The 26,914-nt window shown below is 38.7% G+C and overlaps 1 protein-coding gene across 1 annotated transcript in view; it reads right to left on the bottom strand.

Annotated features, from left to right (window-relative positions):
* Nucleotides 1–26,914, bottom strand: part of NELL2 (neural EGFL like 2) — a 156,061-nt gene that overhangs the window by 97,806 nt on the left and 31,341 nt on the right. Inside the window, exons 4-9 of the mRNA XM_076331701.1 lie at nucleotides 22,812–22,985; nucleotides 22,607–22,703; nucleotides 18,535–18,607; nucleotides 18,275–18,357; nucleotides 17,084–17,212; nucleotides 15,707–15,809 (exon numbers count right to left, since the gene is read on the bottom strand). Coding sequence (XP_076187816.1) covers nucleotides 15,707–15,809; nucleotides 17,084–17,212; nucleotides 18,275–18,357; nucleotides 18,535–18,607; nucleotides 22,607–22,703; nucleotides 22,812–22,985 — 659 coding nt within the window. The remainder of the gene's footprint in view (nucleotides 1–15,706; nucleotides 15,810–17,083; nucleotides 17,213–18,274; nucleotides 18,358–18,534; nucleotides 18,608–22,606; nucleotides 22,704–22,811; nucleotides 22,986–26,914) is intronic.

Consider the following 26,914-nt stretch of genomic DNA (forward strand, 5'->3'; position numbering starts at 1 on the left):
ATTAGCAAGGTCTGCTTATATCCCCACCACTAATTTACGCAGGTGTAATGATAATACAACTATTCACTATCGTACCATTTAACACATTGTGATAACATGGCATCTTCTCCACATTCATCCAGCAAAAGGAATCTTTCAGGAGCCCACTGGCTGTTGTGTTCACTCAGTTTGTCAAACCATCACTTCTCTTTCACAACTCTTTTTTTCTTCCTACTGGCCCCCAAATGACACTTTCCTTCTGCATTTCTTAAAATGTCCATGCAAAATCCATGACCCAGCTAACTCCTGCCTTCCATTCACTGAGTTCACAGGATGTCATTTAGTACATTTTCTCACTTCTTTATTTATCACCTTCGCTATCTAGATTGTGTATGCCTTTCTCTGAGGACCACATGTACACTTCCCCATGGTATCTAAGCTGATTTTGATTCAGACTTATCACCAAGTGAAAGCAGAAAGTTTAGGACATTGGTGAACTCCTCAAACCACTTCATTTTCTTGTATTCATAATTGCCCAATGAGTGGCAGATGTGACTCGAGGTTTTGTGAAATTTGCCAGTAATTCTGAATGTAACTTTAAATCTGGTAATTAACTCTATGTTGCTGCATTCTTTCTTCACATATGCTGGTTTGGGGGGAGGGGAAACACCCAAAATTAGCATACAAAAAAAACCCCACCTGTCTTGTTCATCTAATTTTCCAACCTCCTCCTTGGAATCTCCTTGATTACATTTTCCACTGTTCAGAGATCAAGGCTTTGGCATTGTGTAAGTCCCATTAATCTTACTTTGCAAGCTTACATAGTGCAAAACCTCTAGGTGGCTTTATCCTTAGACATACACGCAGAGATAATGGTCACCTTTCATGAATTTCTCTTTCTTGACTGCCACGCCATTACTAGGCACTGCTTTCACCCCTTTCTCATTTATCTTTGCAGGGATTCGGGCGTTACTTCTTCTTTGCTCATTTTGTGGAGAGCACAAGTTCCTCTGTTACGGCAGTCAGTGAGACTGGAGACTTGCTTCATTTCATGCCGTCTCCCTCAACAATTCAAAATTATTCCAGATTTCAAGCTGGAAAATACATTGCTAATTTTTCCGGTCAATCACTGTTGAAAGGCTGCATGTATATGCTTCAGCTTCCTCAGCTGAAAAAAAGAAATCCAATTTGAAATTTCCTAATGATAAGGAATCAATTACTATTTGTATCTTATTTCTTGTTAGCCGGAAAAGCTAAATGTCTCTATTACACTGAAAACATAAAGTCGTTGTTCTACAGTACTTTTATGATCATTTAAGAGCATCTGTGGTGTGAGCCACCTCCAACAACACTAACGGGCTGTTTAGTCACATTGGCAAGGAGTCAATCTAAAATTATAAATTCTTTCACCTACTTCTCATGTTTCCTATATTTCCATCAACTACTATGGGGAAATGACATAATACATTTATCCCACGTGTTCTTGCTGGGAAGTAATCTGTAGAATTCATCTGTGCCCTAGAATGAGGGCTCCTTGAGGCATCCTTAAAGACTAAAAAAGCAATCTCAACACTGAAAAAGCACATCAAAATGTGACTAAAAACTCTGTTGATAGCAGTTCAGCTGAGGCAAATAGACCTGACAGATGAAGTAAAACTTTTAAAGTAGGCTGAAGGACAGGGAGTCTGGGAAAGAGTTCGCAACCAATCAAAGCCAATGGACGTCACATAGTACAAAGTGAGCGTGTGGCTGCCTCCAGCTAAGCAAAGATCCAATCTGGACAATGTGTTTGATGTCAACTTCTCTTAAAAGTGGCATTATTGCTACCCACACTGCAACTTCAGCTTGGTTAAATATGGCAGCCAAAATATTTCTACTGACAGACATGCACAACTTTGGCTTTAGAGCAATGGACCATATTCTGCTTGTCAAACAGAACTGGAATATTTTGGACTCTAAACATAGGATTTTGAAAACTTGGGCATGACTAATGCAATCAAAATGCCCATCCATTTTATGCTGAATTAACTACGTTGGCCATCCGATACTCAAATAACTTTCGCAGCAAAATGTCAAACAATAAAATCAAATGCCAAGACAAAAGCCTTAGAGGGTGTCAAGAGAAGAAAAGCAATTAAGGTTAATATTAATTATATGACCACTGTATTACAATTATATTAAAGGTTTATAAAAAGCACAACAGTCTGCAACACCAAAAGAACTCCAATGCAAACATTACATGCCTGCTTAATCCTCATAAAAGTGGGATTAGACATTATCTGATGGACTCCTTATGTAAACTATTTGCAACAGTAGTGCCATAGTTGTATCTTAGTAAAGGTACAAATAGATATTTTATCAAATGCTGACAGCTACTAATGACAGGGAAATTTCTGCTTCAGTTCCACCTTCTCAGCTGAACTGCTGGGCTAACTGTAAAAGGTGCTTTTCTGAAAACTTTGTTAAGAGAAAAATGGTGCAATGTAGAAAAATAAATAGACACCTCCCTAAAACACCTTATACTTCATGACATGCTTAAACATGCACATACTCCCATCAGAAAGCCTCAAGTCACAGGGTTCCCTACGCAAGATTAAATCCGATTAATTGATTAGGACTGAGAGTTGGGAATTTCTGAAAGTAATGAAGAACTGCTGAAGACCTGCACACTTTTGAGTCACTACTTTAAATCTATGAGAGGTAAACAGTTATCACCCATCAGCATTAATGTGCTATATAAAAAGCAGGTTGCATTCTCCATTGCCAAGTCATAAGTTAAGACCACCCATGGACATCACAAGGGAGGACACCTCCTCCTGCAACAGCCCTTACATGGGGTAACTGTTACTCTACTCCAGAGAGACTTCAAACGGGGGGAGGGTAAAGCATTTTGGGACACTACTCCCATTTTTGCCCAGATTTGCCATGAAAAAATAGTGTGCACCAATTATGCATAACTTTCAAAGACACATTTTTGCGTATGACTAGTGAGATGGTTGCTTTCTGCAGCCTTGTGGACACAAATCACATGAACATATTCAGTAAAAGGCAAGTACCTCTGACTGGCAGCACCTTCCAAGATTTTGACAGTGTTTCATTTCACAGCATTAAAAAACATCCTATGCAAACATCAAAACTACTCAGATCACCACAGAATTGTAAATCTGGCATTGATTTGGGTGAAAATAACTTGGAAGCGACATTTCCATGCTCCCAAGCCATAGAGCTTCTTCCAAACAGCTTCTGCTCCAAAAATTTGCCACATTATTTAAGCACCCACAGACTACACCCATATCTGTATGACTAGCAGGGACCCTGCTGATGCTGTTCTCAACCAGACTCTTGTTGGCCCAGAACAATTTCCACAGACACTTTAGCTAGAAGTTCTGCACCATGACTTTGCTGCACGCACCTCCCTGGCGAAGGCACGACTTCTTGTGACCTGGCATTATGTAGCTCCATTTCATTGTATTTACTTTCCCCCCAAACCCAACTTGCTTTCACTTCCCCTACAAATGGCAGCCCCTTGTTAACTTGGCTATTACAGTAATAATCACGTATGCCTTATTTGCATAATGGCACAGGCCAGTCTAATGTGTTTAGACGTTTCCAGGAGTGGATTAGTGCACAGATGGAGCACCACATCCATAGCTGTTGTTAGATCTCAGTTCTTTCAAAGCACCTGCATCTAGGTCCATAGAGGAACTGAACAGGGTTTCACGCGCCCAACTCTTCCTCCACCCATTTTCGTTCCCGCATGAGGAATCTGCCCATCCTCCCGTCCCTCTTCTGAGACCCATCATCTTCCTCCCTCACTTCAGCCGGAATGACAGGATTAGTTGGCATAATCACAAACACTCCAGAGATCTCCACTTAACGTTCTTAAGCTAAGTCCTTAGCATTAGTTCAGCAAAAGGTTTTTAACACAGACAGCAAGGTAAACATGTTTTTGGAAATCTTGATTAAAGCCAGTTATGCAAATCGGCTTTCCAAATTTGTTATATAGTCACTTTCAACATTCATTATCAAATAGCATTTAATCAAAAACTAATCTAAAAAAAATCAGGTGCTACCAATAGAGTTGGAAATTTTCAAAAGACAACTTTAAATAGAAACCTATGTACACCTAACATCACGCTCCTGTTTCTCAAGGCTGCCAGAAGTTACTATTATCCATTGTGCATTCCCAAACAATACAGTACTTCATCTCTAAAGTCAGTTCGGGATTTGAAATAATTAAAAATGTAAAAGTAGCTGGAGCAGCTGTTCACAGATTCTGCTTTGTCATAGCTAATTTCTCCAGAGTGCATCTGTTGATGCTTCAAACCAGTCACAGAAAAACAGTAAGCTGGAGTTCATAGCAACTGTTAATGGGACTATTCCTTTTTTGTTTGGGAACTACATCAATGAGGGAAAGCCTTAGAGTCACTGATAATACAAATATATAAATATATTATATCTATGATAACACTCCTATTGTCTTCAGGGGGACCTTTCCAGACATTAGACTCAGATTTCACGTGCTTGTGCAACCAGGTGTGTTTGCCTATATGGGGCTGTAGTGTATGCCAGTCTCTAGGAGAGCTGCAATACATTCATCTTATCGATATGTCAGCCAACTCACTTTTTTTCCTTTTCCTTTGTCTACCACTACCTTTGTATGGGAACCAATAATATGGAAGTACAGTTTAAAAAAAAGATTTCCTTTTTAATTATCACCCATTAGCGTCAAACCTGCATAAGGCAAAGTACAATTCTGCAATTTCAATGGCACAGGAAAGAAATAGGTACATCTTTAAATGTAATTCATTTCATCACCAAGAATCTCAGAAATTACTGGAATGGGTTAATAGCATTAAGACAAAATGCTTAATGAATTTTATGAAACCTGTTCTCAGTGTTTTTCATATTTTTCAAGCTCTTGAAAACCTGAGAGAAAAATACCAGTTTGCATTGACAAATTCTTGAATTTGTTTTCAATGTATTATTATCAAAGACCTTGTTTTCATTAGCTGCAGAGATCTAGTATGGATATTCAGTAGAATTATAAAGGAACAGTGGACTTATGATGATCAAACTTGACAGATAAGAAATTTGGGGTGTTGCCCTGGCAAGAACAAGTACTGTCTTTCCTGTGGAGCAATCTAGTTTTGTTAGAGAACTTTATTGGGATTGAGAAAATGAATCTGCCTGTGATCACATCACCTCAATACATGGGGAATACTTCAGTATTTCCACAAGAAATGTGAGGAGCAAATAACCATAATGCTAGAAATGTGCTTTGAAGACATAAGACAACTTTATTACAATACTGAATTATATTGAAAAGTCAAATTAGTTTCTCCTTCCCCCTCCCTCTAAATTCTGTTGTTCTAAGAGCTAAAACAATGGGAGTAAATATCTTGAGAGAAAGAAAAAAGAAAAATTTTGCCCTCAAATCTTGAATAAATATCAGTAACTCAGTATGTATTTTTCCTGAAGGACACAAGTCTGACTATGAAAACAAGGCATAGCCCACAGTGCCAGCAGCCCCAGGTCAGAGCTTAAGAACGTCTAGCCAGAAGTGCAGAGACACACCTGAGAGAGAAGCCTGACAGGACAACGACTCATTTATTTTAGTTTTCCCTTACTCTCCCCACATCTTTGGCTCTATATGCAGTGTCTTATCTCTTCTCTTACACTTAAATTGTCAAATCCTGCAGAACAGAGGACTGTCTTGTGTGTACAGTAACTAGACTGATGGCTCTTCATAACAGCAGGGATTTAAAAGTACCTTAATACAAATAATTAATAGTGATAACAAGTACAGCTACTTAAATAAATTTGCTCACTGCATCTACCTACTTCCAAGTCAATCGTGGTCTGCTAAGAGCTGCACTCTAAATAGCAGCATCAAGTCTGTTTTGCAATATGACCTTCAAGCTTTTGGAGGGGGGGGAAACGCAAAGGGCTGTCATTCTCCAAGGGAGAGAGTTTCTTCTGTTCCACAAAATATTTTATTTCAACAACCACCTTGGGATTTTATTTAACAGACATTGATATCTGTTCACATACGTTTAGAAGAGGTTAGACTTCAGAACATGGAATTTTATTGGAAAGAACGAAGGACAGGGCTCTTGCTGTCCATGATCAATTGTCAGCAAGAAAGAAGAATAATTGGGACTTGCTTTAAACAGTACTGGTAAATAGCTTCCCAGATGATGAAAGACTGTTGCAAGGTACACACAGACCAGTTTTCAGAGTACAGCAGAAGCCAAGGTGAGGATTTTTAATCTGTTTGCCCACACTGTAAGAATCAACCTGTTACCTCCATTGAGTTTTCACGGGACTCAAGATGTCACACTGGAAACAGGAGCAAAGGTGCAAATGTGTGAATCAAGATGGTTGAACTGATGCATGAAAATGAAGATGTGATTCCTTTATTTATTTATATGTCTATTTTAATTTTCTGGTTTTTTTAATGTATTTACTTATTCCCACATTTCTTCATAGCAACTCTGCAATAAAATACTGCAAAATTAGTGAAATGAAAAATTTGTGGTTAGGTGCTTAAATCATACTACCAACTCTATACGTAGAGAGCCACAGAAGACTATGGACAAGATTTAAGCATTCTGAAGTCATATTCTACTACTATTAAGAAGCCTGTCTGAGAACTTCACAACAACCATATGCAAGATTGTTATCCCTTCTATGCTATACTCAGATCTGATTTCTCATTTAGGTGCCTTGAGGATCTAACAAAGCTGCTGGATACGGCACGATGGAAGTATCTACAAAACAAACTCCTTCTTCACAAGCCTGTAAAATGTGCCTAGAGAGGATGCTGCACTTTGATGAATATGAATATAACCTGAAGAAGCATCTTAAGGAAACAATAACTGAATTTACATCTCTTTGTCAAAGTAATAATGATATAGGGAGAATCATGCCAGTTCATCTTCTCTACCTTCAAAGTATTTGAAGTACTCCCTCACTAGAAATAACAGGTATGTGCCTATTTTCCAGATGAGTTAAGCATATTTTCTTGCTTTGCTTTCAGGATAGCAAAAAAAAAATCCGATAATTGAAACCAGGCATTTTCTGCCCCAATTTATTACATCAAACAATGATGTCACTGTAATACCATTCTAACACTACTATATGTAAGTATATACTGGCCATCAGAAATAAGCAAGATAAAAAAGCTCTTCTTCATCATAATAGCTTATGACAATGCAAAACAATAAACCTAATAATACCTTCAAATTTTATTCACCTGTTAGGGAAAAAAATCTAGATATTAAATAATTTTAAGGGATTTTAACCAAAGGTCATCAATTATAAATAAAAAGCAATCTGGGAAACCAGTCAAAATTATACTTGAAAAAAGTTTACATAAACTTTTTCCAAGGGCAACCAGGGGATTATCAGAATTTTCATTTCCAAGCAGAAAGTTACAGAAATCATTTCAACAAGTAGTAGGAAAAAAACACAGTCAGCTACTCCGTACAGGAAGGCTCAGGATGGTCAACTACCCTCCCAAACAAATGGACAGAGCTTTCTTCTTAGTGGAAACTGGTACCAAATAAAACCCCCCAAAAAAGGCAAAAATTAGTAAAAACCCTATATTGGCAAAGATGCAGAACAGTGATACAAAAACATGAGAATCACTGTAGATACAGCACTGTATCTGTATCTCACTGTTCTGTAGGTACAGTGAAAAAAGCAAGTAGCAGAAACTCTTCAGATAAAGAGGACTGCAATGATTGTTTTGAAAGGAACAGATGAGGAAAGTACGAGAAAGGACTGTTACACCATATCTGCTGAGATTTCAATTTTAAAGTTGTCTGTCACATGGGACAAAGTGGCCATTATTTGAAGTCGAATATATTTTATGAGCTGACAAATGTAGAAACAGTGACCAATAACAGCCTGGAGGTCTATACGTCACACTTCAGATATCTGCAAGTGATGGCTAAGAGAATTAACCAAGCAGTAGAAGGCTTTATTCACTACACGTTTCCACTAAAAAAATGTCAACCTTCTGCAGTCCAAAAGACTGAAAGCCACTGGTTTAAATCATTATCTTTACAAAAAGACAAATAAAGGACAACAGTATACATCGTTTTATATTAATCTCACTGAATCAACTTCACTCATATTTTACCATCCCTTCCTCAGACTGCCAGGGAAATAAGATCACATTATTGATGGTTTTGTGGTGGCGTTTTTTCAGTATTTTATTTATTGAGTTTCAGCATTCACAACCTTCCCATTTTTTCACATGACATAGGCACTGTCAGAAAACTGTACGTGTGCCTTCTTTTACACTCCCATGGCTCCTACCAGTGTCTCCCCTAGGCCAGCTTTCTACCCAGATGACCCTTGTCAATGTGGCAATCCTGTTATGAATAAGAGTATGTCGGGTGCAAACTGGTCTTTGAAAACTGCATGGGTCTCAACAAGCCATGAGTCTCGTTTGGTTGGTTGGTTGGTTTTTGGTATTTTGCCCTATCCAGCTCCATGAAGTGCTCTCTGACTCCAACGTGTTACTCTTCTGTGACCTTGTCCAAAAACTGCAGTTTTGGGGTTTTCAGCTAAAGTCAAGTTCTGCTCTTTTCAGAACACATGCCCGTTAAAGATCATTGTTACTGGTAGTACAGAAATTTGCAAGAACTACAGAGGAAAAGCTCCACGCAGAAACTAGAACATCAGCTACAAGCTGCTGATTTGGCAATGTGCTCCTGGTTATGCCACCAAAAAAAAAAATACCAAACCCCCAAAAAACCCAAAACCAAAACAACAACAACAAAAAAACCCACACTCCAATGATGCAGATGCAGAGTGACATTAGCACATCACTGGTGAGAACAAACATATTGAATCAACACATAGCCATGTGAACACCCACATATCCTACGTGATTTCTGTAATTATAAATAGAACCACAATTTTTTTTATTATTTCATAGCCACCTGACTAAGCAAATTCTGGTGAAATCAGCATTACTAAAATCAGGGTAGTAACTTATTAGAGACTGGAACACTGCCAATCTGTCCACTCCCAGCTGTCTGAAAGCCAAAATATTCATATATAATGTATGTTAATGTTTTATTTGCACTGGAAATAAATTAAAATAATAATACGCTGCAGGTATTTTACATTTTGTGAAATGTAACTCCCTGGTAAGAACATAATGAAAAAGGAATGGAAAAGAACAGGTTCTTTTCCCAGACAGCCTCAACAAAATAGGTTATAAGAAGAGCAGGGGAGAGCACAGCACGGCCTACAGCAAAATTTCCCATGTAAAAAAATATTTTTAATTCTCTACCAACAAAATTACTGATATTATGGTTCCAATTTCTTCTTTAGTGCAGATTGCTACACATTCAGTGTAATGTATTTTAATGAATAAGGATTTTCTTAAGCATACTTTATTTTATAATTCATTCCTCAGGCACACAGTAAGACTAAAACTAGATGACTTTACCATTAACTGGAATTCTCCTCATCTACTGATACATTGCCTCCAGATCTAGAGTCTTCCAGTGGAGTTCCATAATGCATGGGGTCCAGAATAGCTAAAAAGCCACTCGTCTAGGAGGGAGCTACACTTTGATGCATGAAAAGTCTGACTGAGGCACAGTGCACTGACTCCCCCAGTCCTCCTCTGCTAACGCGGAGCAATGAAATTCAAAGGACGTGGGGAAGGAGGAAAGGAAATGTAGAAGCAAAATATTCTAAGAAGTCCAATTACTGTAAGCTGTATTTTAGTTTGCTGCAAGCTGTATTTTTATTTACACAGAACAACAGACATACGAGGAGTTTTCCTGCTCAGACGGGACCTGCGAGTGAAAAGACTCAGCGTTTCCCTTCTGATGGAGATATACTGCCCAGCTTACAAAGAACAAAGGTCATTGGAGACTACAAGCTCTGCACCGAAAAGCCCCTGACAATTCTGCCATTGGATATATAACAGATATAAACTGAATATATTGCTATGGTATAAGAGTAGTTTGAAAATTTCTATAGCTTTACCATAGAAAATATAGCAGAGCCTGAGCAGCTAGGGTCAAGGGTGAGATTGGCCCTGCCTACCAAAGCCAAGGGCAGTCTTTCCACTGTCTTCAGCTGGCTTTGAGTTCAACATAGGAAAAGCCCCAAAACATTCTTAGAGTGTCTCAGTGCTCAGCTTCCTGAGATGTTATGCTTCCCGGAGAAGAGAAGGCTCTGAGGAGACCCAATGTGTGCAAACGCCTGATGGAAGGAAACGAAGAAGAGGGAGCCACACTGTCCTCAGTGGTGCCCAGTGACAGGACAAGAGACAACAGGCACAAATTAAAACACATGAAATTCCATTTGGACACAAGAAAGCACTTTTCTACTGTGAGGGTGACTGAGCACTGGCACAGGTTGCCCAGAGAGGTTGTGGAGTCTCCACCTGTGTAGATATTCAAAAGCCGTCTGGACACGGTCCTGGGCAACCAGCTCTAGGTGGCCCTGCTTGAGCTGGGCGGCTTGGACCAGATGACCTCCAGAGGTCACTTCCAACCTCAACCATTCTGTGAGACTCTGAGATTGTAGGAGCTATGCTGGATTCACAAATAATACATGCATCAATTATGCTTTTCCGCTATAGCTTTGTAAATCTAAAATAGCTCCACTGATTTTATTGACCTACAAAAGCCTGAGAAATAAGGTTGATGTGAATCATTTCGGCACAGAAAATCCAGAAAGCAGAGGCTAAATGGACACTGTTCTGCTAAATGCTAAATAAAATTCAGAAGTTCTGCATGCTGACTACAGGAGATTATAATAAATAACGTGGCTCTAGGAAATAATCCAGTGCTGGCTATATTCCAGATATCTTTTAGTACTATCCTGAAGTAGGCTAATTTATCTGATTTTTCACCTTAAAAAAAAAACCTCAAAATAACAGAATTTATGCTCTATTTGCACTTGTATCTTTAAAAAGTCACATATAAATATTTATAATCAAAAAGCAACTAACCTTTTGCATTCACCAGAATGTTGCTTCGCCTTTATATTCTAAAGTGTGCATTTTTTAAAAAAGCTATGATAAATGACTAATCATTGCTTCACTGCTAAAAACTGCCTCTTCTTCCTCCAGTACTGATGCCTGCTCTGTCACCCTGAGCCTGCTGGCTGCCCCGCAGCCCTCAGACCCATGCCATGTCCCAGCCAGCCTGCTGGAGCTGCTCTTCGGTTTCCAGACTGCCCCTTCTTCTGATTTACTGCAAGGATAAGATGGCCTGTTCAGTCAGCGCTCACTAATCCTGTTGCTCGATAATTTCTCTGAGCTGCAGCCTCTTCTCTGTGCCACACTGAATGTAGGAGAAGCTCCTCTGGCACTTGGGCAAACAAGGCGGGGGCTGGCATGCCACACTGCCACCGACGCACGTCACCTAAGGCAAGATGATGCCACTCCTTCAGCCCGGAATAAAGGTGGCAATTTTGTGAAAAGATGAAGCTCAGTGAGCACCACAGGCTTAAGTCCATAATGCTTCAATCCACCTGGATAAATGATGAATTTCAGAGGAAGCTTAATATTCCTTAAGTTTCTTGATAAAAACTTTGCACTCTTTCTGATGGTCGATTGCTGTGCAAAGGAGAAGCAGATGGGCTTTCACAGCTCCTTCTCTATGTCAGTAGGGCTACAAGTGCTGAAGCTTGCAGAAGGGTGTGTAGCTTTGGGGAAAAATCAATGCATCATGAAGAGCAAAAGGGAGAATCTTCTCAATTTTAATTATAAAATGAAAAGTTTCTGTGAGCTAGCAAGACAGATCACTGCATCAGAAACTCATGCATAAGAGCTACCATGTCCATATTTGTGTTATTTTGTTCAAAAATCCTTCCCAAGTTATATAACCCTTCTATATGCTCTCTCTCCACACCTGCTAGCAACAGAAGTGTGAGCTAATCCAATGCAGCCCTATGCTTCTCACAGTTGCTTAAAATACTTGTGTTAGAGTGTGGATTTGGCTACAATGCACCAGAAAACCAACAAATGCCCCGTTTCAGAAAAAAAAACAAGTGCATGGAAAAATCACAGCCTGCAGATTTAAACATAACGACTCAGACTTTAACCTCCACTGAAATCTGTTGGGATAGATTTAAATAGTTTGGGATTAGGCCTATAAGTATCTGCAATGTCACTGGGAGGAGGACAGTGATGAGAAGAGAGCAGTTTCTTCCTGGAGATCAGTCTTTGATGATGGGAATTATTACTGCACCAGATACTGGTAAAAATATCACTTTGGGCCTTAAAAAGATGAAAATCAGCCAATTTGTTAAAAATACACTGGCTCCATTTAAAAAAGTGCATATATCACGTGGCTATTGGAAATGATGCTTTAGTGTTAATACACCAACTAATAAAAAAGTTACCATAAAAAGATTTGCTGACCAAGTAGCAATTGTCTCAGCTACTAAGACATTGGCAGTCCTTCCACAATTCACTTAAAATAAATGAACTTGTCCTTGTACTTCTTAAGCCAACTCTGTGGTCTAAAGCAATACTTTATAGGGTCAGTAGGGGAGCTTAATCTCTCCCTGATTTGTATCAGTGCCTATCACCACACAATGCATTTGTCTCTGCAGAGGAGAAAAGAATTTAATGATCCCTTGCACATACCTTCTTGGATAGGTTTAAAATTGCGTTGGGAATAGAAAAGAAAGTGGTCTCTGCTTTCCAGCTCCAAACAATTCTCTACAGGAAGCTCCCATTGATCTAAGATATACGCTCTGGTAGCTTGACTGAATTTTGTGTTGAATAGCTTGTCTGTAGCTGACACATTGGCCAATTTATGTGCCTTGGAAGATCATTGCTTCTTTTAGCGCATTACGGCCAATAGAAAACACAATGATAATTTGCATGCACTGCCATTCCTTATGCTAGTAGCATCAACCTTCACACAAGACAAAACAGAACAAGTTGTCTGAATGTCCTCAAACAAAAGTACAGAGTTAGGGGAGAAGGTCAGGGTTTGTTACTATTTTTTTTTTTTTGGCTTACAAGAAGAACCAAAGTCAAAGCAATATCGGTTAAAAAAAAAAAAAAATCACAACATTCCTTACTAAGTGTTCTTCCCTGAACTAAATATTTAAGAAAAAACATGAAGAGTCAGTTGTGCTGAAATTCCTCAAGTGTTGAAAATGTCATCAAATGAGATACAAAAAAGCTGCATAATCCAATATTTAAATGCTGGGCTGGGCTGAAATTCATTTCCTAAATATAAGGAAAAAATTTTTTACACTGAGGGTGGTGAAACACTGGCACAGGTTGCCCAGGGAGGTTGTAGATGCCCCATCCCCGAAAACATTCAAGGTCAGGTTGGACAGGGCTCTGAGCAAGCTGATCCAGTTGAAAAGGTCCCTGCTCATTGCAAAAGGGTTGGACTAGATGACCTTTAAAGGTCCCTTCCAATCCAAATCATTCTATGCTTCTATGATTCTATGTTCTGTCTTGAAACAAACAGTGAACTCAGCTAAAGAACAGTGTATTAGGCATCACTTTTTCTCAGCATTTTTGATTGATTGTTCAATACTAAGGACAGTGGCTCCTTGAGCAACACACCCTAATTAGCTGCTTTCCCAATTATAAGCCATCTGTGTTTGCTCTACGTAATCTAGTCAGATGCCACATCCCCTGATATTGTTCTAAGAATTGAGAACAAAAAAGTTATTCTCAGAACCTATCCAAATGGAAGAACACAGCTTTGACCCCTCGAGCAAGAACTGTGGTCCAATGAGCACGCTGACCTCAATCAACTCAGACCTTGAGCTGAAGACACCAAGAAGACAGGGTACAGCTGGCACACATATATGAACTCAGTGACAACTCAGCATTTCCACCAAACTGGCCTGGAGAATAAGTGAGGGTCCTGAAGTCTCCATTGCTCTAACTTCCACTTTTTACACTCTTTCACTGGAATTTAACTACCTTGTCAATGGGACTCCAATTTACATTCTCCGTCCTTTGGTTCCAGGGAGTTGGCCACTTAAAAAGTTGTTTAATTTTTTTAAATGGCTCTTTAAATAACCTAGATGAAATTAGGAATAATTTTTCAAAGGACATTTTCATTTTTATTTTTTGATCTAATCATTTTTCTGGTAGTTTGTCAAGAGAGTTATATGTGTGCATGTTAGTTACAAATTGATTTATGTACTGGCATCAAATTAACAGAACTGGAAGCTAAAAGGCTTTTGATAATATTAAGAATATCAAAAAGGCAATATCAGAGTAAACTTCACAGTATGCTGTACCAGAACTGTATCTTAATTGGAAGGAGAAGTAGTCATGCTGTATGACAAGCTCAGTGTCCATATGCTCATTCACATTTCTTGACCTTTGTCAAGACTCCCAAGAAAAACAACTTCGTAAGAAGCCTTATGATGTGAGCGCTTCCCCATTAACATCTCGATGGAGAATTCCCAACTCAATTCACAGGCGGTACATTACAAAAACATACTGCAGAGGATCAGGGTTTCAAACTCTGCCAACATGGTCAAAGAGTCAAATAGAGGTTTGAACTCCACACATCTCACATCCCTGACTTACCAATTCCCTGAGCCATCTAATACGCATGGAAATTCTGTGTAGCCGGTTAAAAAAAAATAAGTATTTGAATTCTCATTTCCTCTCAATTAGAATTAATCTACTTGAGTAAGTTAATAAGGTTTCATAAAATGGGATGGTTTGTGTAACTTCTAACACAATTAAATATTAATAAACTCCTGTGGGAGCAAGATCAATGGAGTACAAAACATCGTCCTGAATTTTATCTTACAACATTTCATTTTAACCAGTTATATATTTCTCTATACTCTGTAAGAAGTTTTATACAGCAGTAGAAGAGTGACAAAACCACACAGAAAAATCTCAACATCTACAGAATAAAGAAGTGTGTGCATCTCATGCTCAATTTCAAGCATGGATTCCACTGTGGCCTAAAATAAATAACTATCACATATGCGATACATGTCCATAATCAACCTGAAATATTATATATAGTCCATCTAGATAGTGATTAACCTAAAATTCCCCTTCTCTGGCCCTATTTGCAACAAAACCAAAATGCTATAAAACCAAAAGGTAATCACCTGTCTTAAATGACAATATTAAATTACCTGTAGCCAGTTTCTTATATAATTCTGCCTGACCTTTTGTGAAAGAACATTTCTAGGTGTCTGGTTTTTGCTGGTCTCTTGGGTCTAGTATGAGTTTTCCCTTAATTACAGAAGAAGAATCATAAATCTGAACCTCCATTTCTAGCACGACAATGTAAGGTTGAAAGTACATTCTTTTTGAGATAGAGGTGTTAGAAACACTGGTCAAAACAAACACCAGGCAATCATTCTTGAATTTCTAGCAGTTTGGTGTAAAAGATAGACTATAAATAACTTTTAAATTTTTTAATTTTTTTTTAATGTTTACATTTTTTTAAAGTTTTAAATAACTTCTTTTTAAACATTGATACGAAATATCTATGTTTAAAAAAAAAAAAACACAACTAAAATAAAAAAAAAAAACTGCAACTGAAAAATGAAAACGTTCTGGTTATCAATTTCCCAAAATATTTCAAGGAAGTCTAAATTCCTTCATTCCTTAACCCAAATATTTCATTCCCTGACCAGTTCTTTCACTGACATGTTTACAGGAAGGTTCGTTTTCTTTACAGATTTCAAAATATTCATTAGAAGGAAGCACTGCAGTAAAACTTACATTGACATTCTTTGCAGCACTTGCCATCCACATACGCCAGCGCAGAGTTAAGCGGGCAGTCAGAGAGGGGGCAAATCAAAGCCTCGCACTGCACAGTACCATTCTAGAAGAACAAAAGGTGCTTAACTGGTAGTTATATTTAGCAAGAGCAGAGATGTTCTCAAACACAGGAATTTAAAATCTATTTTTAAATGCAATGAACTCCCTAACAATACCCAAAAAGACATTTTAACGTGGTTCTTTTAATAACTACAAGAACAGAAACTATACGTTTAGAATATCATCCAGGCAATCTTTCAGACATGTATGATGTGTTCTTTGAGATTGTAATGATCTAAGATTTTTTTAGAGGCAAATCTATTTGGAGGTAAAACATTCTGCCAATCAGCTGCAAACTGACAGATTAGTGTGAAATAACAACCTCACAGAACAATACCTTCTGATTTTTACATAAGAGGCAATACCTTTATAAAAGGTAATAATATCATAGCTGCAAGAAAAACCTGAGACAAAAATACGTAATGCATTTAACACTAAATTCAAAGCATTTTAAATAGCTATCAGCCAGGTTTAATACCATGGACTGTCGTCTTCTCGTCAACCACAAAACTCTAAAAGCAAAACTAACATCCCTCCAGAAATATAAAGATCAAAATAAGACTAAGCTTAAGGAGAACCATTTAGCAAATTATAGATAGCAGCAAATCAATCTAAGGTGCAATACAGACAACAACAGCCTTTTCATCGTTTCCTAATGGCCTTCGGACTAGGCATTTAATTACTTCAAATGGAATTAATGAGCTTTAAATGAACGGACAATAACAAATATGCCATGGTTTGGTACCTGAAAGGATACTTGCAATTGCTTCTGGAGTTGTGATACCTTTGGGAATCTTCCATCCACCTAACAAATCTTTTTCATTTGTGATATAACAGAGCATGCATATGACCCTGACATTTTACTCTTTATTACTTATTGAATGTAACCAAAGGCAACTAAAGGGAATCAGGCACAAGGGATGTATTAAATCGTTTGCTAAGAAAAAGGCTGTGTTTATAGTGACAAAAAGCAGGGAATTAATTATCCAGAGAAACCATTTGCAACTCAGTGCATGGGCATAACATGACAGCTACGTATATTGCATAGCATCTGCCTTTGGTGATATGAAATATAGGAGAGCTACACATGCTGGCACTGCTGAAACAATAGGAAAATGTATTTATTAATACTATTCCTTAGATTTAGAACAGGTTTTCTAGCACTTTGTTGTTACTACCTAGCATACACCTGGAAGTTTTCTCATTATTTGCCCCAATAAAACTGTAATCACAGGAAGCACTAGAGTTCCCGAGTCTCCACTCAAACTGTAGCCGTACCATGCAAGTGCAGTTCTTACAGCCATCTGTCCAGGATTCAAACTCTCTGTAAGTCGTGCCTTTCATTGTGCAGGTCCTTTCACAGTAGCACTGATCCAACTTGTTCATCCTCTGCTCAGCTTGGGACAACTGTATTTACAGTTCACAAAAAAGTTTTGAATTTGTAAGTGGTTTCCACATTAGTATAAACATGATTGAAACTGTCCCCCTTATCATCAAGCATGCAGATGAGAGAATACACATAGGAAAATGCAGTCAAAGATAATAAGACAGTTATTGTCAAATACAATATGATTAAACCATCAGTCATTCAGAGATGGAAATTGAGAAGCAAGACACAATGCATTTCAGCTTTCTCTAACATCAGGGAGATCGTGAAACAAAGTGAGTAGGTCAAGATGGGTATGGCCCCTGATTTCTCATCTTTGTATGTAGGAACTGACCAAGAATCTTGCTCTACGTAAACTACTTGCACATATTAGGTTATGCACAAAAGACCTGAATCTGAGTAGAGAGGCAAAATTGGAGATAAAGCTCAAAACCAACATGTTAGCAATTGTTTCTCCACTTCAATCAAGGCATTGTTAACATTTGTGTATCAAATCAGCCAGGTAACAGCATTCCTGTAGACATCTAAAGAACTGACATTTAAAACCAGAAGACTAGTCTATGTTCACCGGCAGACATGAATGCTTTTGGTGTGATATTCCAGGGGAAAAAAAGAAGAAAATGCTGCTTTGGATTCTTAATTCCTTGTTTTGCATATATTTTGTCTGAACATGCCTTTGGCAGCTCAGGTCTAGAAAAGTCTTGGACCAATAAGTCTTGCTGCAATAAGCACTATAAGCACAGCAACCTATTTCATTCTAGGTTTACTGACTTGTTAGCCTAATAGATAGAGCTTGAATATCTATGAGCCTTTCCTTGCTCAGGGATTTGGATTCTGTTTACTATTAAAAGATACGATTCTATAAAAATATTAAAACACAAGAAAGCTCTCTGAACTGGGAATTTGTATGTATAGACACTAGGCACAGATAAATAAATACAAACATATAAACATACCATGCAGGGATGTTCCACACACACCCATGTGCACATCCCCACATATGCACAAATAATCTAAAAAGGCAGCAATTAAAGCCTTAGACTCCTCGTTTCTCCCATGCCATGACTCCTAGTAAACATTACCTTAGCTGATGTTTTGGCTAAAATGTCTTGCAGTTCCATAATTTTCTGCACAAGTCCATGGAAGTCATTACAAGTTGGGCATGCTAGAAAAACAAAATACGTATATTAATTAAAAAAACCCCATGTCTTCACAATAGGTTCAATCATGTCAAAGTTGACAACCAATACACTGAAACTCAAGGTTTTAAGAAAGCTTGTAGGACAGAAAGTACGTACAAAGCACACCTTTCATTTTATGGTATAAGAATTAATAGACTTACTGCGATTAAGATCTGGGCATTGAGAAATAAATCCTTGAGGCATGACAAGTAATTGCACATCTTGCATTATGCCCTATGTGTAAGTGGAGAGGAAAAAAAAAGGACACATTATTTTTACCTGTCAAAATTATGTTTTCCATTCACCACGTAAAACATTAAAGCCCACACAGAAAAACTGCCTGATAAAAACAAAACTTATGAATACACAGCTTCTTGCCTGGAACCAATGTAGTGATAGAAGAATAAAGAGAAAGTAAACTAGATAGATGTACAAATACAGACATACTGAATCATTTTTAAAGACATAGGAACCAAATCATTTTTAAAGACATAAGATTAAATGTCAAGATGTAATTATGTGGCAAGAGTTTGGTTGTTTAGAATTCATTGTTATTTTCAGTTAGCCATTGCAGAAAAGCTTGAAAATGACCTTTAAAAGTAATTTGAAAAACAGCTGCAGTTTCAGTTACTTTGAAACACTCTTAAATAAAATGCAAATTTTTCACTAAGCTGTAACTGTCAAATAGAAGTAAAGATTAAAGAAACTTGAGTCAGGAAAAACACATTCATGCAAACCCTTCATGATATCAATGGGGATCTTTTCATAAAGCATGTGAAATGCCAAGAAACTACATGTCTGTTACACAGTCACATGTTGGCAAGAACTTAGGGGAAGGGGAAGTTTAGCGTGAAATTCAACTATGCCATCTGGAAAGGGCCAGTTTCACCCAGAAGAATAGATCCCATGCTTGCAGGCAGAATTTACATGCATCCTTAGTCATTAAGATATAATTAGCAGCCACTTTGCTGGTCTCCAAAAGCAAAGGCCAAATAACAATTTCAAAGTGAGCCATCCTATCATATTCGCTCCAGATGTCCCTTTCATCCATGACTCCCTCCCTGCATCTCCAAAAGTCCTTCTTAGGAGGAAAAGCAAAATAATTACAACATGCGTCAGCATGCTTATGAAGAGAATGTTTCACGAAACTAAGAACACAATGCAAACTAAATGCAAAAGTTCACATTTCATCCACGTACACAGGGCATTCAATACAGATGTTGCAAAGTCAAAGAACCAGAATTTTGACCGCAAGTGAATGACGCAGGGTGACTTAGCAACCTAAGTGACCTACAGAGAAGAGTAGGTGTCACTGGAGGGCAACGAAGAGAGTACTTAAGTACCATGCCTACCTTTCTCCCTTAACAACTACGCTATGATCTAGGACAACTGGACACTCCCCCACGCTGCACGAGGAGCTGCAGCGATTAGCTAACAGTGAAAAAATAGGTGTGCCTGAGACAGGGCTCCACATCAGGACCTCCCACAGCACGTGTTCTGGAAGTCAGGAGCAAAGACCTCTACACCAAAAAGCTCACTGCATTAATTTCTCCTCCCTTCCTTCCTCGGCGTCATCAACTTCAAACTCATGTCAACCCAAGTTATGGCATTTTCATGAAAAGGAGGAATGGCAGAGTCCAACCCATTCAGGTTTAAAACACTCTTCACTAAACACACAGGCAAGTATTCAAATGATTTAGCAGTTAACCAACAGTAAAGCTCCTCCAACTATTTGAGGAGCTTTATTTATCATACATCAGCTGTGATATGAGCTGACTCTGCCACTCACCAGGAATTCAGGTTCCTTCTCATTCTCCCAAAGTAACAACAGGGAGCTGTGACATCTAGCCTACCTGGGCTCCCAAATCAGGACCTCCTGACAGTGCATGAGAGGCTTTGCACAGGCTCCTAAAGAACCTAGTGGTTCAAATTAACACACTGCTGGATGCTAGGTACCAAGAGAAGTTACACAGTACCAGAAATCAGATAGCCAGAACTGCTCTCTCAGACTTCAGACCTTGAAGTGAAACAGGTACAAATATATCCCAGTGTGAATATGCCTACTGGCACATTGGTTTAGTGCAGCAATATTAGGTTCAAAATCAAACACAGCCAAATAAAATCTTTTTCAGAGTGACTAATGATTTTGAGTACCTTGACCCATCTGGACAATCCATTTAATCCACTCAAAGCAGCCTGATTTTCGGAAATAGCTAAGCACCTGGACCTCTCAAAATCAGATCAGTAGGAGTTGTCCTACAGTGAGTGTCTAAAAATATAGGCTCTCCAAAACACCAAGAAGTGTTGAAAGTCCTCATTTCTAAACTGATGAATCTCCTGTACAACAGTGTCATTTTCATTTTCAGATGCAGTTTGACCATTGGTACTATATTATGCTGGAGAAATCACTTAGCACAGTATATTTTGGCTATATCGATGCTCTTTTAACAGCTATCCATTTTTGTATATCTGTTAAGCTGGTTTATATTTGTAACTGAAGCAAAATTCTCCATGTATTTTGTTTAATTTTATCTTTCTTGAAAAGAAAGAAAAAAAAAAATACAGTCCACTACTGGAGCATTTATTTTTCTACACCTAATGAGCTTCTTCATAGTGACTATGATTTGCCAAAAAGAAGAACATAATCAAGTCAAAAACTGAGAAGGCACAAAAAAATAAAGGAATATTAAAAAAAAGTATTAATTATAAGCACGTAGAATAAATGAAGTGTACGTGAGATCAGTTTAGGCAATGCATTAATATTTTCTGATTTTATTCTTGGAATCAACTGTTTATTTAAGCCAGAAATATAATTTTGCAGCTTGTTTAGCAGACATCCTTTTAGCCTTCTGGAGGAAAAGGAAACACATATTGAATTGAAAAATAAAAACGAAGTCATGCTTCAGTTTTCAAATCTGAGTGCCCCACTGGACTTCATACACAACAAGGATATAAACTAGCATTTAAGTATAGCAAACAGTATTTCAACACCCAAAAACTGATTTTAGCACAAAAGCACAGAACTTGCTGTGAAAACCATAGTCAAAGTGTTTTATGCTGAAAAAAGATTTAGCAGGCCGTATTTTAAAAAGTGATTGGGTCTGTGATCAACAGCATCAATTCTGTTTTGCAGCTGAAGTAAAAAGATGCCTACCGGGTGGAAAATGGGACTGCAGTGTGGAAGGCATCCACAGGGATGCCATCATTTGTTAAAGCAGCTCCAGAGAAGATTGAGGCCAAACCACAGATAGTGGCTTTGACCAATGAGTGCTACCTAATGGACTCAGAGGAATCAAAATTTACACTCCAGTTCAACACAGCATTCACTTTTTCAATCTTGCTATACACCAGGTGCTTGTTATATATACATGTTAAAGCAGAAGCAGTAAGCAAAAAGCACATACAAATATTCTTCCTCTGGGGGGAAAAAGCATTCCCTTCATTGATGCTAGTCATCTCATTCATTTCTGAGCCGCGAAGATACTGTGATGAAATCTAAATCCTACCGAGGCAATGAAATTGGAGTTCTGTAGTGTTCTGTGACACACAAAAAATGCATCCAGCTATGAAACAGACAATAATCTGACCATTTATTTCCTGAAATTCTGTCGCACTTGGCCATTTACCTTTCCCTGTCTTGGGCTGCTGTTGGCTGTGTCATTTGGTGACACTGAGCCCTATGCATCTGGCTCTTCAACTTTATTTAGTGAAGGCCAGTTTGATGGAAACACAGCTCACTGCATCAGATATGCTGATACACAACACACCACGGCCCTAAGAACTGTGTTATGATTACAGAAGCACAGACTGGTTGAGGTTGCAAGGCACCTCCTGAGATCACCTACTCCAACTCCCCTGCTCAAGCAGGATCAGCCACAGCATGTTGCCCAGGACTGTGTCTGAATGGCTTTTGAGTATCTCCATAGTAGTCTTACTCTGACCAACCTCACAGTAGAACTGTTTTCTTATGTTCAGATGGAATTTCAGGTGTTTCAGTTTTTGCCCATTGCTTCTTGGTCTGTCAGTGGGCATTACTGAGAAGAGTCTGGATCCCTCATCTTCATTCCCCCCACACATTCAGGTATTTATACACATTGATGAGATTTCCCCTGAGCCTTCTCTTCTCTAGGCTGAACAATCCCAGCTCACTCAGCCTCTCCTCATATGAAAGATGCTCCAGTCCCTCAATCATTTTTATTTAAGTTCACTCTTTTCCTTTCAGGGAATGCATACCTTAAAATAACCATGTGCATTATTCCTCTGTCCCAGCCAAAAGGTTGTACCCAAAGGTAAGTCCATGAAGGGCTTCTCCACAACTCTTTCATAAATTCTGGAAAGGAAGGAAAAAATAAAGTCCCAAGTTGTTATCATTTCACTTACTCAGAGCTGGAATGTTCCAAATGTGACAACTTCCTATGAAACAACACTCTTTACTTACTTATTGCAGTCCACATGTAAAATCAAGTGAGAGGCACTGATTGCTAAGGAAAGCCTGTGCCATTTATCATCTGCCAAAATGTATGGGAATACTTCTGTGTGGGAGCGATGACTGCCGGAACGATAATGCAACCTGATTTCATTTCGATGACCGCTGCTTTCCAGCTCCAGGTACCTATACCATAAATGCACCATCATGTCATGAACCATTCTTACTAGCACAGCAACATTTTACATAATACAACTTCTCGTTATCATGCAGGAACTATTTAAAAGAGGGGAAAAGACAAGCAAGGAGATACAAAGACAAAAGTAGACACTATCCAGATTTGCACTGCATTCTTCTTCTCAATAACACATAATAGCAGGTTCCAACTTTCATGTAAGTACACAAGATCCCAAGCCAATTATTTTTTTTCCTCTAGCAACACTATTTTCCATAACATGATCTGATTGGAAATATAATTACCCTATTATGAATAATTGCCTCATAACCTGAAAGCACAGTAAGGATACTCTGAAGGCATGAATGCACAAAAGACAACACCAAGTTTTGCAATAGGGACATCATTAGCCATTACCAGCCAGGGAAGTAAGCAAGAACTGAGACTGGACACTGCTTTGTTTGCTTTCGGATGTACTGTTAACATCTCCTTTCATTTTTCGTAGTGCAATTTCTCAAAAGAAAGACAAAATCAAGAAGTGCTAACTCTTCAGAACAATTTATATATGTGTACATATTTACTTCGTTAAATAAGTATGTGTATTTGCGGGGTGTGTGTATATACATACACAAGTATGTATATGTATGCACATATATGTATGTATGTATATACACGGTAAAAAACCAGCATTGCAGCTGTACCAACATAAGTGCACCATACACCAGATTTGCAGATTGCAAACACAAGCTTTGCTGGTGAAATTCCAGCAGATCAATTTAAAAAGCACCCCATAACCAAACTTCGTACTTAGTCAGACAGGCCTGTTTCTTGCCTATCGGACCTCTTCTGGGAACAGGCTTGACACACCATTTGTCTTCTAAGTACTAAGTTTCTCATTTTAAAGTCCCCCCCTAAAATGCTTTTTAAGACAGGAAAGAAAAACAGAAATGGAGATTCTCTAATAATCATATGCAACCTACACCTAAAGAGCAAGGAAAATAATATAGTATGTGGTAAGACGCACAACAACTGGGAGAATGGACAATTCATTTTTGTCTATTTTTGCTGCTACATCTGCAATTAGGCATGACAGTGGTTTGTAATCTGAGTGTACCCATGTTTTAGGGTGATGTCGTTTATTTTAACAGGCTATCTATATTAAAGAACAGACAAGACAATGATTGCAGTTTTCAAGAGTGAAGATGAGACCAAGTCAAAACCATCTTGTACAATCATTATCCCTAGGAGGAGGTTGGGCTCACTGCACGTCTCCTTCCTTCAGGGTGTTTCATGGTGGAACATTCCACTTTTCCGTATTTGCTTAACTGCCTGGACTTACACAGCTCTGGCTGTCTTGTGAGCTTCAGAAGATGGGACGAGCCTCAGCACTGACAAACAGGTATGGGTGGAAATGCAAAGTCTGCCCACAGAGAGGCTTCTCGTGCTGTCTGTGAGGCTGTAACAAAGCACACACTTGGGCACGCACTTTCCAAAGGTTTGGAAGAGTCTTTGAGAAAGTAAGCTAAGCATTAACAAATACATCTGGATTTTAAAAACTCATTTCTAGTGACAAAAATACTCTAAACTTCTCTGTATGCTCAGGATTACTAATCTTTTGAGAGAGAAAAGAGGGTGATCTTGTTTCCTGAAGGACTTACTCCCAAAGGAAACAATAACTGCATTGTACTGCAGTCTCCTCCTAACCAAGAAACTCAGTATTGAAAAGTTCCAGGGGAACCTCATCAGCTGAATCACTGGTTTCTTGTCCACACCATGCCAGCCCAGCCCACCCATCACATGGAGAGCATCAGTCAAAGAATTCCCATTACTAATATCACTACTACTTCCCCCAACAGCTCCAAGGCACTCGTCTATGCTGTGAAAAGCAAGGCTCTAAGTAAAAAAAAAACCACAATGAGAAACACAGTACCACAGGAGAACCTGCTTCCCCCTTTACTAATGTCCATGACCTCTGTGGTTGTTTAATCAATACCAGCCTACCTGATTTTAACCCCCCAAAAACCACACACACTTTGGGTCAAATGGATTTAACTTAGTAGGGAGATGATACGTGCTTAGGTTTACTATGTTTGACATACGGAGAAGAAAATATCAACCTGAAAAAAGGTTGTTACATCTCCGCAGATCACTCTGTGCATGCACAATCATTGCAAAGGCAACAGCCAACGCCACCGTAAGATCAGTCGCTCTACTTGGAAACCAGCCAGACAGCGATCCCTTATTTACTGACTAAGGCTGAGCCTATTTTCATAAGAGGAAGAAATTTGTCTCAAATGTCCCAGAGGAATTTGAGACAGAAAACAGCAATGTTTTCTCTGCTCCCCAGCACTGATTCATCATAACTGCTGGATAAGAGTTGAGAGTCAGCAGATCTGCTCAGCTGCGGAGCTGCTACCGCCCGTCCCAGCGAACGGCACGAGCCTGAGCAGGACCTGCTCTTCAGGCTGCGACAGACCAGCACAGCAGAGACTGTGGAAGTAGAAGTCAGGATGTACAGCAAAAAGCTGGAGATTTAGGAGGTGAAACACCAGGTGGTCCTGCTGTACGCAGTAGCAGTCTTTGAGAAGAGGGAATGCCAAGTCTTTGGTGGCTCACTCGCTCATTTGGCATCTCTGCTCACATAGCAAACACACTGTAGCTGCCCACTCTTACTCCAGGCAACTAATAAAAATCAACTTTAATTTACAGCATGTAGACAAATATTTTAGAAGCTAAGGCAAGATATCATGTCTGCTGCTTATGAATTTATTACAGGGTGGGGTTTTTTTTAAACTTTTACTACTCACATTTATAGGTATAGTGTTAAAAGTTTTCTTCATGGCTCGTTGATCTACACTAAGAAGAAAAGGAAAATCAATAAAAATAAAGAGAAGTATGTACTTAAGAAAAAAATTAAAATCCTTATCTCCATTACTTATAAAAATCTTTATCTGAAGATTTTTGATACAAAAGTTCTGGCTTTTTTGTTAGGTATAATTACATAAAACATTAAAAAAAAAAAAGATCCTACTCAGTAGACCCTATTCATTGCAAACTACGGCTACAATAGCAGTAAGCAATTCTGCTGGGTGTAGATTATGAAGATGTAAAAGCAATTCACGCCGCACAGCCACCACATTCAGCAACGCATTATTTGCTATTTTCCATGGTATGATGACTGGGCAGTCAGGAGTGTGAGCCTTATTTTTCTATTTGGAAGTAACACTTAAAGTGTTCTGAAACATTAACTAGGAGTTTTTACCGCTTGGTGCATCCCCTAGAACAATATGGCATCAAAATATCCCCAGATGGATTCTAAATGCCAAGTGGCAACTGCACTATATCTGTAAAAACCTAGTCCCCTCCTCTCACTTACACTACTGCTTGGCCTTACTGGCTTTGCCCTTTTCCCTGACTACCTAGAGCTATACCTAGGCAAGAGATGACTGGCAGTTTTGCCAGGGAGTGATAAATAAAGAAAATCGTCTTTACTTTTCTGGATAAGTTGGTAGCACTTAGTGCAAGTGCACAGTGGGCAGGAAAGCCACCCATTCAGTTTCTGTCCCTTTCTTTTGCTGAATACAGTTTTAGGGCCAGACAAGAATTTTCTGACATAGGATATTTTTGTTCAAAAATTATGATCCATTCATTAAAACCAAATCTTTTGATAGAAACAAATATTCTCGCAGCTAGGCTTGTGGGGTCCAGGATGAAATGCTTGTTAAAATGAGAGACAGAGAGAGCAAATCTAAGACTCTCTGAAAGATCTTCTCAAATCCTCTTTAATGCCACAGTTATTACCCATTTGAAAGCAGAGATCCCAAGTGAAGAGAGGTCGAAATCAGAAGAGGGTATTTCCCATATCAAAACAGAGTGCACAAACAATGGGACAGTAAAACCAGTCTCCCAGGTCAACCTGATTTGGCTCTTCCATTACGCA

Source organism: Aptenodytes patagonicus, chromosome 1 (assembly GCF_965638725.1).
Source record: "Aptenodytes patagonicus chromosome 1, bAptPat1.pri.cur, whole genome shotgun sequence".
NCBI classification, from domain to species: domain Eukaryota; kingdom Metazoa; phylum Chordata; class Aves; order Sphenisciformes; family Spheniscidae; genus Aptenodytes; species Aptenodytes patagonicus.